Source organism: Prionailurus viverrinus, chromosome C2, assembly GCF_022837055.1.
Source record: "Prionailurus viverrinus isolate Anna chromosome C2, UM_Priviv_1.0, whole genome shotgun sequence".
NCBI classification, from domain to species: domain Eukaryota; kingdom Metazoa; phylum Chordata; class Mammalia; order Carnivora; family Felidae; genus Prionailurus; species Prionailurus viverrinus.
Window position 1 is genome coordinate 90240517 of NC_062569.1, and position 14780 is coordinate 90255296.

A 14780-nucleotide genomic window follows, 5' to 3' on the forward strand; every position below is an offset into this window, starting at 1 on the left:
GACTCCAGCTACCTCCCAGGTCCTCCCCATGGCATCTTTAAACACTGTGTGACACTGTTACCAAGGGTCTGAACCTTGGTGCCAGAGACCTGGGTTCAAAGCCAACTGATAGAAGTAGCTGTTATTGTTAGGTCTGTGACCTTGGATGTATTGCTCAACTCCTGAGTCTTCTCTTCAAAATGAAAATAATATCCATCTTACCGAGTTGCTTTGAAAATGGAAGTTAACTAGGTAAAACCCTCACTATGGTAGCTGGCCCCCAGGATGCATTCAATTAAATAGGTTATTTTTGTTTGTAACAGTAGATAGTGTGCATCACTTCATTTGTCCGGACCTGAGGTTTCCTTTCTGTGAAACAGTAGTGTTGGACTGGACCCATGCTTCTCTGACTTTGCCGTCCCCAAGGGAAGTGGAGAAAGAGCATGTGCTCAGCGACAGGGGCTTGGGGCGTAGTCTGAAGAAGCTTATGGAAAGCATCACATTTCTTTGAAGTCCTAGATTTATTTGTAAATCTACTTACCATTGTCATTTTATACAATAAGGTGAATGCATTATTGCTTTTATTGTTTTAATATAAAAATGCTTCCCCCACATCTTTGAGTATAGTTGATGTTCTGGGATGAGATGGCCTCGAGTATCCCCAGAGGGCACAGAGCGATACGCCCGTGGGGATGGAGGTGGGATTGTATCATTTCCAAGATCCCTCCCAGCTCCGGCATCCCATGTTCCTGGGGTAAGTGGTACCTAGGAATCCTGAAGGAACCTCAGATGGGCAGGCTCCCCTATGCCCCTGCCCCTAGTGGGACGGGGCAGTGTGAGGTAGGGGTGGAAGCAGCAGAAGGGAGGGAGAAGATGTAGCCTCTGGAAGTGAAAGACGAAGAAGGCTGGAGGAGCAGGGCTGTGTCTGAGCCTGACTTTTGGCCCGTGGGCTGATAAACCTGGCCGGTTTGGGTTGGCAGCCCTCCACCACCCCAGGTAAGTTGCAGGAAACACTAAGCCATTGTTTCTCATCTCCAGCTGGAAGCTGTCCAGGGCATGGGCCCTCAAATCATGGAAGGGTGGGTGAGGGCAAGGGGTGAACTGCATGTGGAAACATAAGGCTTGCCACACTGCCAAAGCATCCTCCTGGCAGTGCTGATGTAGCATCCAAGGCCAAGGTCTGGGGTTGTGCCCAGCCAATGGGAGGAGAGTGGAGGCGAGCCTGGAAAAGAGCAGCAGGCTTTGGGGGAGAACACAGATTTCTGGCCTGTGAATGGGAAGAGAGAGCATCTGGGCAGGGGTGTGGAAGACAGATGTGCATGGACTCTCTCAGGCATGAGGGATTGAAATGAAGTCACCTATTTGTTTAGGACAAGTATAGGGGCTTTCCCTGGGCAAGGGATTGACTGCATTAGTCAAATTTGTACCCATCAGATAGCATTCCAATGAATCTAAGAGAATATCACAAAAGTTGTTACACTGGAAATGTCCTGTTGGGCAAGGTATTTATTATAATAATAAGATTTAACATATCTAGATGAATTCTTCCTGAGCACGTTACCAAATAGAGCTAGGATTTGGCGTTAAGAAGGATTGGATTCCACCTCTGTTTTGTTATGACCTCAGGCAAGTCGCTCTGTCTTAGAGCCTCAGATTTCCCATCAATAAATGGGGTTATAATATATTTCAGTATATTGCGACGTTCTGGATTGGGAAATCATTTTGTAAGTTATCAATAGCATAATGTTAATTTGTGTAAATTTATTTATTTTTGAGAGTGAGAGAGTACATGCATGCTTGAGCAGGGGAGGGGCAGAGAGAGAGAGAGAGAGAGAAAATCCCAAGCAGGCTCCTGGCTGTCAGCGTGGAGCCCAGTGCGGGGCTTGATCTCATGAACCATGAGACCTGACCTGAGCCGAAATCAGGAGTCGGATGTTTAACCAACTGAGCCACACAGGCGCCCCTAATGTTAATTTCAAATAAAAACCCTTTTGGCAGCATTAACAAACAGCATTGCTATCTTCTAGGCCCTCCACAACCTTGTCTTAATGAGTTTAAAGATTGTGACTCTCTAAACTTCTCTTGATTGAAATCATCCTTTGTAACTCAAAAACATCCCTTTTTCAGATGAGTTTCCTTGCTCTTAGACATGCATTATCATCTACCCACTTCTAGTTTAGCTCTGTACTGCAGGGCTCACCTGCCCAGATAGCCCTGGACTGTTCTCTGTGCCATACAAACCTCAGAGATCCCCGTACCTGTCTTTGAAGATACATTGGTTCACTCTGGGACCCAGTTACTTCATCTGTAAAATAAGGGGAAAAGGTGGTTGGACTAGATGATTTAGGTCCTCTTCCAGCCCTCGTGTTCTGTGATCCAGCCATATTCCAGAGTGCTTACAGTAGGCCAGAATTTGGGAAGATGAGAGCAATGCATATTGCCTAGCCGATGACAACTGATAAAAATAAATCAATATTCAAATGTACATTAGTAATCTACTCTTTGCAAGAGGGCAATATTTGCAGCAATATTTAAAATAAATTAGAACATCTAAATGAAATGTGATCTCTTATTCTTCATAATAATAGTTTCATCAATTGATAAATAATTATCAGTTATTTGATAATTATGAAATATTTATATTTGAGGGAGGGATTGCTGTGTGTGAGGCATTGTTAGAAGTACTTTGCATATTATAGTTACAAAGTATTGGGTATTCCAAGTATATACTCCGTGTTAGATACTTGAAGTCACTTCTAATCTCTTTAGAGCCCTACAAAACAGGTTTACAGACAGAGAAATTGAGGTTTAGAGAGATTAAGTAAATTGCCCAAGGTCATTTAGCTACTAAGTGGCAGAGGCAGGTTCAGGTCCGGGCATTTTTGTCTGACTACAGGTCCTGTGATGACCTGCGATGAGACCCCTCACTGGAGCCATTGGCTGGCTGTCACTACCTAGCTTGCTCTTAAACTGCCCATCTGTTGTTACCCGTGTCTTAGGACTGGTGGTTATGGCAGCTGTGTTTTTGATTCAGTGTGGGAATTGGTCCTTTCTGTCTAGCTGAGGCAGCGGGCCTAAAAACTGTACGGGGAAAACCCCACTGGAATTAGCACACTCCCTCCTCTGGCGTGTTGGAGACACCCAGCCTTGGCTCCCTCCTCATTCTGCTTCCCTCGCACCTGCCCTCTGGTCTCCATGCTAGTCAAGGGTGGCAGGAACACTAGAAATCCCTAACAGTTTGCCAGGCCTTTGGCTTCAGCCAGAGGAGACACGTTGTGTTGGTGGGAGTAATTGGAAAACAGCTGTACACTCAAATTTAGCGTTGGGGCCCATGGGAGCTGACGCATCAGGTTGGCTCGTGCCTCATTTTCCTATGCTGTGTCACAAGGGAGAGGATTTGCAAGAGAAGTGTCCCCAGGCCTCTAAGTAAGGAAAGCTTGCATGAAGCACGCACATGCTAGAACCAGATGCACTGCCCTGGGCCCCAGGAGGTCCAGCAGGGGCTGTGGACAGCTTGTGGCTAGAGATGAGCTTCAAACCCTGCCCTGGTTCTTATCAGCATGCCACATCTCCGCAGCCCCTCCTGCTGGTGGGGCTTCCTGCTGCTGCCCTTGTCCTTGGAATACACTGTTCTAGCCCAATGCCTGAGGCTCTCGCACCAAAAGGCGGGGCTCCCACAAAGTGGCCCTCCTCATTCTGTCTCCTCAGATCGGTCTGTCCTCAAATCAGCCTGACGTTAGTCCAACCACAGAGCTATTTTCCCAGGAGAAACAGGCCTGGGGATGCTGGCAGCTCCCCTAAACCATGAGGAGAGGAGCAGGGACTGCGTTCAGCAGCCAGGCCTGGGCAGGCTATGCTCACCCTCATGTATATCTGTGTTCTTAGAATCTACAGGCCCTCCCAGCACAGCGTCCTCTAGGCCTGTCGCTTCAGATCTCTGTCACACCGCAGCTCCCTGCAGAAAGCAGAGAGGTAACATGTGCTTTAGGCTGACTCAGAAAGAAGGGGTGGGGCATGCCAGTCTGGAGCTCCATCAGCTGTTCAGAGCCCCCTCTAGGGCAAGGAGCGGTCAGCAACATCATGAGACTCACTTCCTTCCTGGGCCTTCTTTTTCAGAGCTTTTCTGGGCTTCTCTGAAGATCAGGAGAGGAGGCGGGGGGCACACTCATGGCGCAGAGTGGTGACCTCTCCTTTACTCCCTCCCCCTCTCCTTTCTAATTCTTCCTTCATCCCTCTGACACTAAGTTACTAAACGTTGGCTGAACTGGGGCAGGAGGGTGAGAGAAGAATGAAACAATAGAAAGAAAAGTAATATGTTTCACTTACTTTATAAGTGAATGAAAATACTCTGCCCCATTGATTTTGCTGTTAATATATGCCACTCTAAGGGACTAAATGAGGTAAGTCATCTTAAGCACTCCAGTAGTACTCTTGACACATAGTAAGTGCTCACTAAATAGTAGCTATTATTGGTTCTCTCTTTTTCTCCTCTCCTCCCCACCTGGGGTTTCCTCCCAGCTTTTTCAACCTCAGTTTCTTTCTGGACAGACCTCATAAAACCAGAGGCTCAACTTGGGAGCTGGCCACAGGCCAGCAGAGCTGGAATAACCATAGAGTGCCCATTCTTAGCACTGGCCCAGTCTCTGTCCTCATGGCAGTGCTGATGTCTCATAGGTGTGCCTTGATGACTGGTGTGCCTGCCTGATTCAGCTATCCAGCCTGTGAGGCCCTGTGTGGTGGGCTGGGAACAGAAGCTTCTTTCTTCCTCTCCTGGTGTCCTGCATCATGTTCCGGCTCCGGGCTTGGCTCCCTCTGCTGTACCTTTTCCCACCTGTCCAGGTGCCCCGTGGAGGGCTGGCAGCAGTCCAGAAGACACAGGTGCACTAGGGCAGGAAGTGTCCAGAGAGGCCCATCAGGCCACACAGAGAGAGGACCACAGGGAGAGAAGGGAAGTGACTTTCTTAAGATGCTGGTTAAGGTGCAGCTACAGTGAGAACCAGAGTTGCTGACTGCCTCTTTGGTGCCGTTTTACCCTCCAGTGATGCCTCCTGGTTTCTCCTGTGGCCCCTTCCATGGCCGAGGCTGCTTCTATCCTCCGAGCTTCTGAAAGAAATCTTAAACAACAATGATGTTAACCACAGCAGCTGCCATGGATTGAGCACTTCTTCTCTGCCAGAGACGGGGCTGGGGCTGCTTTTCAAACACACTGCCAATCCCCACGGCAGCCCTGCAGAGAATGGGGTCTTAGTAGGAGCCCTGTTTTACAGATAAGTAAACTAAGACTTTCAGAGGTTTTCGCTTGCCTCGAGGCCACACAGTTTAGTGGAGGTGAATGCAACATCTGACTGTAGAGCGCTCTGTTTTCCTCTGTGGGGCGTCCTAGGGACAGAAGCCTGTGCCTGTTCCCTGAGGTGATTCTCTGGGCTCCCGTGGTCTTAGGGTGATAGGGCTGCCTCTACAGCATCACAGTTGTGAGCATCACAACTCTCATCTCTTTAGGAAACTGGGCACAATTGGTATGGCTTAACAGAATGGAGGGAGGAGGCATGGTGTTTGAGAAGGGGGTGGTTGGATCAACACACTTGTGACCCCAGACTTACTTTTGTAGCAATAATACCTGATAATGGAATGAACACACATTGGGATTGTTGCTAGATTGTGACAGAAATGTGTCTTTTGCTAATTTAGTTATGATCAGGGTCTCTGGTTCTGGCTTTGATATATTTTTTGTTTTGCATGTGACTTCTATTGCAAAAAGTTTCTCTCAGCCTGTTCTCATTAAATCCCAAATTAAGCAAGAATCCCAACAGGAAGAGAACAGCTCCAGGAGACCAGGCCTCGCTCGTTCACACTGTGTATGTGGTTGGGTGTGTTTATTTGATTTGATCTGTGTGTGTGCGTGTGTGTGTGTGCGTGTGTGTGTGTGTCCCCTTTTAAGAAGATTTAAAAATAACTTTCTGCCAAAGATGTGGGCACTCAGAGTAGTGTTGCTGAGCCGACATCCTCCTCCCGCCATGGTCTGCTGCTCTGCTGATGTGGCCAGGCTGACGTGGGCAGCTCATCTGCCTGTGGACACCCAGCCCTCCTTTAATGTGCTTTTCAAGAGGAAAGACCCAGGAAGCCCAAGGGAGGGGACAGACTGCCTGGTGGCTCAGGGAAGAACTCCACCATGGGGGACACAGTGGGCTGGCTTTGAGTAATCTCACTTGGGAAGCTGAGGACCTGGATCCAAGTCGCCTGGAAATGCCGGCAGGAAACCCCAGCAGGAAACTCAGAAGGTCTATCCAAGGCAGGACATCATCATGCCTGTTTCACACACTGGAAGACTGAGAAGCAGAGTAGGAAAGATACACAAGTTACATGCCTGGTTTAAAGCCAGATTAGCACCCATGTGTCTGGAACCAAGTACCTGTGGGCTCCAGAGGGTAGATTTTTTTTTTTTTTATTGTTGTGATCTGCTCACCCATTTCTTTTCCTACATCCTCTCTCTAATGTTCTCGAGATTCCATGCAATAAAGTTAAGTGGTGTCATAGCTTGGAGGAGATTTTTTAAATTCTTTTTTAGCTCGAATTTCTATTCATTCATATATTCCACAGGTATTTATTGAGAATGTATCATGTGCTCATTAATATTGCAGGCACTGGGGACGTGGTAGTTAGTGAATCACAGGGGGCCTGTGACCTGGTGGAGTTTGTGTTCTAGTGGGGGAGACAGATGTTAGTCCTATACATGCACAACTACGTGACTGTCAACTATGGTCTGTGGGACAAAGAGGACATAAGGGATTTGATGCATGCTGCTAATGCTAATATGGGGCCCGGCCTAATCATGGGGCCAGAGATCTGTGTCCAGTGTTTCCAATCAGCCCTTTTGCACTTGGGCAGTTGTTTTGATTTTGCTTTCGAGCCTCAGTACTGGAATTTAACAGTTGTTCTTTTAAGTTTCCTCTCGAGCTCTGGTCCATTTTGCTGACTTTTCAGGGCTGTATTTAACAGCTAGCATGTCAGCTGTTCCTACTTGCTTAGTGTAACCCACAGGACTGATGGACACGCCTCCCATGTTTTTGTCCATACCATTGTCCTTGGTTCTGTCCAGTTCAAAACGAGTTTCCATTCTTGTTGCCACCACCAGAGACCTCCATCTAAGACTTAGAACCAGATTCACTCTGTTCCTCAGTGGTGAACAGCATTGTGTTTTGGATTTATTTCTTCCTTTATTAGCCATAAAGTATTAAGATATTTGCCATGTCTTCCAGAGGTCTGGGGTTTATTTATATTCAGTCTTGGCCAAGGACTTAATTGACTTAAGGGTGTTCTCTTCATCAGTATCTGTCTCTACTTCAAATCTCTTTGGGGCACATTTGTTCAACCATTGTCTTTGGAAGAAAAGGTAGAATCAAATTAGATATTGTTTCACTATCTTCCCACCCATTCTTCAAAGCCACACTCTACTATTCCTGTAAAACCACTTTTCCCTTTCCAGTTGTGCATTTTTAGGAGGGTAGACATGAGAGCACATGGTGATGGGCAGAACAAGGGGCTGGGTTAAAGCAACAGTTCTCAAAGTGTGCCTGCGGGGGATCTTTGGGATCCCCAAGACTCCTTCAGGGGCCCAGAGGTCCAAGTCATCTTTGTAATAAGATGGCATTTGCCTTTTTCACCCTCTTTCTCTCTCAAGTGGAGTTTTCCAGCAGCTTCAAATACTGTGATATCATAGAAGGCTGGATGTGGAAGCAGATATGAAAATCTAGTGCTGTCTTCTGTTAGCCAGACATTAAAGAAATTTGCAAAAATGAACAATTCTTCTTACTAAACTTTTATTTTGGAAAATAATTTATTTTTATTAAAAAATTTTTTTAATGTTTATTTATTTTTGAAGGAGAGAGAGACAGAGCATGAGCAGGGGAGGGGCAGAGAGAGAGGCAGACACAATCTGAAGTAGGCTCCAGGCTCTGAGCTGTCAGCACAGAGCCTGATGTGGGGTTCGAACTCACCAACCATGAGATCATGACCTGAGCTGAAGTCGGATGCCCAACTGACTGAACCACCCAGGCGCCCCAATATATTATTTCTTTTAAAAGTGTTATTTATGTTAACATATAATGGGCTTTTTTTGATGTTTTGAATGAATTAGTATTTATTAGTTTTGATTTTGAATGCTGTAAACATTGCCAACAATAACTCATAAACAAAAGCTCTTTGGGAACCTCACTAAGTTTTAGGAGCATAAAGGGGCTCTGAGACCAAAGAGTTTGAGAACTGCTGAGCTAGAGGGTAAGGGGTCACCTAAGTGTTACAGGAATCCCAGTTACTCAAGGATCGGACAGGGCCCAATGGAAAAGCTTAAAGTCATGTCATTACTGATTGAGACATCTGCAGTTTGTCCCATGGCATGAGTTGCATAGGATGAGAGATCCCTTTGGAACTATGGAAATCCTCTCCCCTGGAGGAGAAGGACTGGGCGCGGCATCACCTTGCTACCATGTATTAGAGGCATGCACCAAGGACCGGTCCTGCAGCTCCACAGGGGTCAGGATGCACCCTGCTAGGTCCTGTGCACGACTTGAACCCTTGGAGTCTGGCTCACATCTCAGCCCAGATTCCTTAAGATAATTGCAGCACGGGGTTCCCCATCCATCTGTTCCCTGGGCTTGCCTCTCACTAGAGGGACCGTATTCAGGGCTTCTCTAGCTTAAGGAGTAAAGAACTGGTCTCAGGAGGCACATGTCCCACGAGTCCTGTGTGCTAATCCCATGCCAGATGTGCCAAGGGGTGAATGACAGTCCAGGCAGGTTGTGGATCTGGACAGTCCAGGCAGGTTGTGGATCGCCCCTCCGAGGGCTCAGCTCTCTGCTTGACAGCCTCCCCCCTTCCCTCCACACTGAGATTGGAATCGGCAGCTCTGAATGAGTAAAAACCTGTGAGCTTCCTCTCCTGAACTCCCTGGGACTCCACTGAGAGCCTCTACAGCTGGCGGCCAGAGGTTTCAAAGGTCACCCCAGCTGGGTGGATTAGAACAACAGATCTCCCTGACTGAGCGGAGTTGGCTGCCCCAGCGGAAGGCAAGTTGCAACATCTGCGAGCAGAGTCAGGCACACGCCCCTTAGCTTTTCAGTCTAGCCCTGGGCTCCATAGCGTCCCTGGTTCTCCGTCACCGTCTTCCTTCTCAGACGGACCTTGGACAGGAATCTCTGCAGTCCACTGGTAAAGCGTGGCTGCCCATGCGGCCCGACGCATGGGAGAGCTGCCTGGGGAAGAGGCCACGGTAAGGCATGTCAGTTCTCTGGTGTATGGCCCTGCCCCACCGCTTGCTTCTGTGGGTCACAGCAAGTCCACCTGGCACAGCCTGCAGCCAAGGAGAAGCTCACTCCGGTATTAGAAGCGATTAGGGAATTGGTCAGGATTTGAGTGCACAGCAGAGAGAAGATTAAGGTTTGGGGGGGGCGGGGGGGGGGGGGAGGAAAGCTGTCGTTGCCTGGGGCCCTTGCACCTGGGTGGTTTGCTGCCTCCACTGCGTGCCAGGACTGGAGGGCGGGTTCACGGCCGGCTGCCAGGCTTCCAGTGCACAGCCTGCTGGGAGCCTGGCCCTATAGGGAAGGTATGGTATTTCCAGGATGCCTTGCTGCTAGCTCAGGTGCCTAGAGACCACAGTCATTTAAAATGTATGTACTTTGGGTAGAGAAGAGGACAGCTGGTTTCTCTAAACTTGTTCTGCTGTATCACTTGGTCCCTAATTTGTAAACTTTTCTTCGGAGTCTTTTTGCCTCAGAGTTCACTCTCTTTGGGCCATAGTTGAAAATGTTCTTTTCTGGGTTCAAGAGACAATTTAGAGTGCTTTTGATCAAATTAAAGTCAAGTTAACTTAGTGCTGCTTTGGATGATTAATTATGTTACTTGTAAAAACCTTATTTGGAGGTGAGCTTTGGCCCGAGCATTGGGGGGCAGGGGGCTGTTCTAGCTCTCTTTGACCCCCCTCCTCCATTTTTTTCTCTTCTTAATTCTCTGTCCTTTGATCTGCATTTAACTGGTATTGAACGAATCTCTGAGCTGGGGTGTGTTTCCAGCAATTGAGCACTGCGTGCCAGTAGAGAAATTATTGCAGAGTTAGCCAGCTCCTCTGGTATTCTCAACTGGAACGTGGTCATCAGGCTGCAAGAGAGATTAGGAGGGAATAAGAATGGTATGGTTTGATTTATTATTATGATTATGATTATTATTATCATTTTAAAGGTTTTTTTTTAAGTAATCTCTATACCCAACTCACAGCTTGAACTCACAACCCCGAAATCAAGAGTTTCATGCTCCACTGACTGAGCCTGCCAGGCACCCTTGATTTATGATTATTTTTTGATAGAACATTCCAAATATGTCAGTAACCATTACTTCTCAATGTAGACAGATTCTGTTTATGCTGCTGATGGCAGTGGGTGGGGTGATGGGCTGAGCGAAGCTGTTTGGTGTGTCTGGCCAGCCTGGGACTGGACTCTGGTCCTGCTCGCCTAATAGTTAAGTAACCACCCCACCCCCTACCACCACCTTATGGGGGACTGGATGTCTCCTGGCTATATTGACTTGCCTGTTCCTTTTCTAACCATGAAGCCAGACCTCCCCTACATATAGATGACTTTTATCCTCTGTGCTCTTGGAGCCAAGCACTTTCCCAGTGATGATAGCATCCAGGGCCTTCAGGAGATTTAGAGGGATCTCAGAAGATCTTGGTTCAGGACAGTTTGTAGAGAGGGTCCTGAGCCTGATGTCACCACTCTTCGTTTCCAGCTGCCCAGAAAGCATAAGGGGGGCAGTCTTGTGTCTTCCAAAGCCAGACCTAAGAGCAGAAGGGGAGGCACATTCCCTGTCCCCTGTCCTCTGTGTGGTTCCTAAGCTTCTGCTACTACATCTCCCTTTACTGGGGACAGTAGGAAACATCTCGTCTGGGTCATGGGGCCCTCTAGGAGGCCTGCAGGGTATGACTGAGGTCAGACTTGGGTTTGGTTTCTACCTCTTAGCTCTATGATCTTGGACAAGCTTTATTGGCTTTCTGAGCTTGCCTCCTCCTTTGTGAAAGGAGCATAGTCAGAACTGCCTTGTAAGATCATGGGGACTGCCCATTCTGTGGCAGTGCTGGAACAGACGTGACGCTGCTGAGGGAGGCTGCGGTGGTCCTGGAGCCCTCCTTCCCTGCCTCCTCACAGAGTGCTGCCGTCTACTTCCTACTACTGGTCACAGTAATCCTGCTCAGACACCTTTGCCCTGAAGGTCACCGGGCTGGCCTGGGCTCCTTGCTGTTCTCAGTGGAGAGGGTTGGTGTCCTGCAGGGTTGGGAGAGTGGTTTCCCTTTGGGACCTGGATGATGGCAATGTTGATCAGCTACCACTGATTGAACCCCTTTCATGCTGTTCTGTGTGTTTTATATGTGCTCTCACTCAAATCCCATCCTCCCTGTGACACTCTGAGGCTGATGTTATCACAGCCATTTTACAGAAAAGGAAACTGAGGCCGAGAGACTTGAAGTACCTTACAGTTCACAGCTGGAAAGTGACAGTGCCCCTGGATTTGTGGCAGGGTCTGATCCTCATGAAACCTATGCCCTCCCCTACCACCTCCCCGTGCTGGCAACAGAGTGTATCTGTCCCCTCCTCGGTGGTATCAGAGGAGGGCACAGCGAGCAGTGTCCCCTCTAGGGGATGGTCCTAGGTAGCTGTGCAGGACTTAAGAACCCCATTCCTTCCCTACCACCGTGTCACCACACTTGCCACGCACCTGTCATTGTTCATTGCTGTATCCCAAGCACCTCACTTGGCACATGGTTGGTGTTCAAGAGATATATTTTACTTGACTGAATGAATATATCCTGACTTTTGCCATTAAAATATCACAACTACTTTGAAATTGTTGTGTGAACATATACAAACACGATGATATAAATATGGCAAAATGTTCTTTGTTGAATCTACATGATGGGTATTTGAGGTGCTCGTTTTCTCATTCTTTCAACTTTTGTGTATGTTTGAAATTTTCCATAGTAAAACTTATTTTGAGTTTAAAATTCCTATATCATTCAATTCCTATCGTTATCTTCCTTGTAAATATACACTCGCATAACCCCCTGATATTCCACTGTGTTTAACCAGTTCCCACTGTTGAATATTTAACTGGGTCTTTCTTTCTATTTCTACTCCACAGGATAATTTTTCTATTTCTTCTGCTATAAATAATGTGCTTAGCCTCCTTAGATATAAATTTTGTGCTGCATCTCTGATTCTTGCCTAATAATACATTTTCTAAATGGAGGCTTTCTGGGAGGAGAGATAGACTTTTTTTTTTTTTTTCCAGAATCTCTGTGCCAAATTGCTTTCTGGAGAGATCACACCAATTTACATTCCCCCCAGGAGGGTGTGAGTGAAACACCTTACCACAGTCTTCCCGGCACTTCATGTTATCTTGTTTTTTAAATGCCTGTTTGGTCAGTTTTTGAAAAAGAAGATAGGTTGTTCTTAATTTGCGCTCTTGCATTCTTACTGAGACCAGGCAGTATCCATTTGTTCAGTGGTCATTCGGTATCTTCAGTGAGCCACCCACATCATAGCCTCTGCCCGTTTATCTGCTGGGCTGTTTTCTTCTCAGATGTAAAGTATTCCAGTCCTTTGTTTTTGTTGCAAACACTTGTTCCCAGACTATCATCCATCTTCTAATGTTGTTGATGGTATGTTTTTTGTTTGTTTGTTTTTAATTTAAATTCAAGTCAGTTAACGTACAGTATAGTCTTGCCTTCAGGAGTAGAACCCAGTGATTCATCTCTTATGTATGACACCCAGTGCTCATCCTGAAAAGTGCCCTCCTTAATGCCTGTCACCCATTTAACCCATCCTCCCACCAACTTTCCCTCCAGCAACCCTCAGTTTATTCTCTGTACTTAAGAATCTCTTATGGTTTGTCTCCCTCTCTTTTTTTAATCTTATTTTTCCTTCCCTTCCCCTATGTTCGTCTGTTGAGGTTCTCAAATTCCACATATGAGTGAAATCATATATCTGTCTTTCTCTGTTTCGCTTAGCATACTACACTATAGTTCCATCCATGTTGTTGCAAACGGCAAGATTTCATTGTTTTTCATTGCTGAGTAATATTCCATTGTATATATAAACTACACCTTCTTTATCCATTTATCAGTTGCTGGACATTTGTTTGACATGCAGAAAAATCTTAATTTTATATGTGATATGCTAACGGCTGTCTGCTTTTTCACTTGTTACCCCAACCTCAGACCCTCTTTCCACCAGCCAACTGACTGCTTACAGGAGGCAAGAGAGCCAGTGGTTAAGAGTAGGAGCCCTGGCACCAGACTCCTGGGTTGAAATGCCAGTTCTGGCCCCTACTAAACGCCATGACCTTGGGCAAATTTCTTAATCTCATTGTGCCTCAGTTGCTAATCTATAAAATGGGGATGATAAGATTATCTGCCTCATAGTGTTGTGAGGAGCAAATGAGTTGTTATTTAAAAGTGCTTAGCATAGTTCCTGATAGATAGTGCTACTTAAGTTTTGCTTCTACTGTTATCTACTGCCGTGAACCTGTGAAAGGATTTTGTTTGCAAAGTTAATACCTTTTCAGCAAAAGAGAAAGCTAGGTTTGTCAAGCAGGGGATGTGCCCTGTCACAAACAAACCTAAGTCTTTGTTACTTTAACTTGAGCTTCAGAAGACACATGCCTATTTTATTGTTAGATGTTGTTAAACTTACACCAACTAATGACATGTCCCAGATACCACTGTTCCATGGCAAGTAAGACGTGGTCCCCAACCTTGAGTTGTTCCAGCCTGGTGAGGCTCCCACCTGGACTTGGAACCTTGAGCAGGGATACTTAAGACATTATTCCACCTGGTGCCCGTGGGTATCCAGTGACTTTGACTGGGGTCTGACCGCCCAGCTTCTTCTCAGCTGCTGCTTGTTCTCACAGTCTTTTCTGTGCATTTGGGGAACTCCTCCTCCCCCATCTTTCCCACAAATCCCTTCTCTACTTATGAGAACCCCTGAGTCTCTTTCTGTTGCTTCCCACCAAGATCTGAGATTCACACCTGTTACCAATTCCACTAAGGAAGTCCGTTTGTTCCTGCTAACATGCCAGTCCCCATCTGCATCCTGTCCTGTCCCACCTGGGTCCTGTGCCAGGAGCCGGGAGCCTGAGGTATTCTTGCCAGTGATGCCATCATTTTGCTTTGTCTCTTTGGGCTAGTGACTTACCCTCTCTGGGCTCAGTTATAAACAGAAGAATTTGCCTGAATAATCTTAGAGTGTTCCCTTCTCTAATGTTCTGTGACCTTCGAGGCTTTCCACAATCTAGTCCCTAGATGTGGGATGTCCTCCCTAGATGTGCTTCCTTCTCTCCATTCATCTGTTCACTTTCACTTCACTTCACCTCGGCCGGGATTCTTGCTCTTTTAACCCCAACTCTTTCCTTTCTGGGAATATGGATCCTGTTTTTCTTTAGCCTGTGAACTCTCATAGTTCACACAAAAGCAGCTTTTACTTTCTGCCACGAGTGCCTGATGTACTTGTTGATCTGAAGGGCCAATGACTATTAACTACTGATTTTAGATGTCAGTTGTAGAAATGCTGAGATCAGCTGGTCTTTCCATTCTTATCCTACCTGCCCCTTTCCTAGAAGTTCTCCATTGGGTTCTGAGGAGGCCAGCATGTAGTCCTGGTGCTGGTGTCTGGGCCAGGCTGGGACTTACCCTGGCAGCCTTGCGTGTGGAGCACACAGAGCTTCTCATTCCCAGAGAGGAGCTCTAACAGACCCTGACG

The 14780-nt window shown here is 46.9% G+C and overlaps 1 protein-coding gene across 6 annotated transcripts in view; it reads left to right on the forward strand.

Moving 5' to 3' along the window:
- MYLK (myosin light chain kinase) overlaps positions 1-14780 on the forward strand; it is a 229635-nt gene that overhangs the window by 16526 nt on the left and 198329 nt on the right. For 3 of the 6 annotated variants that reach the window (XM_047874664.1, XM_047874660.1, XM_047874661.1), the window contains exon 1: positions 9109-9244. The exons of the other annotated variants lie outside the window; for them this stretch is intronic. In XM_047874664.1, the coding sequence (XP_047730620.1) occupies positions 9215-9244 (30 nt within the window). In that variant the 5' untranslated portion in view covers positions 9109-9214. Of the gene's footprint in view, positions 1-9108; positions 9245-14780 lie in introns of those variants that run through there. 6 annotated transcript variants of the gene reach the window in all.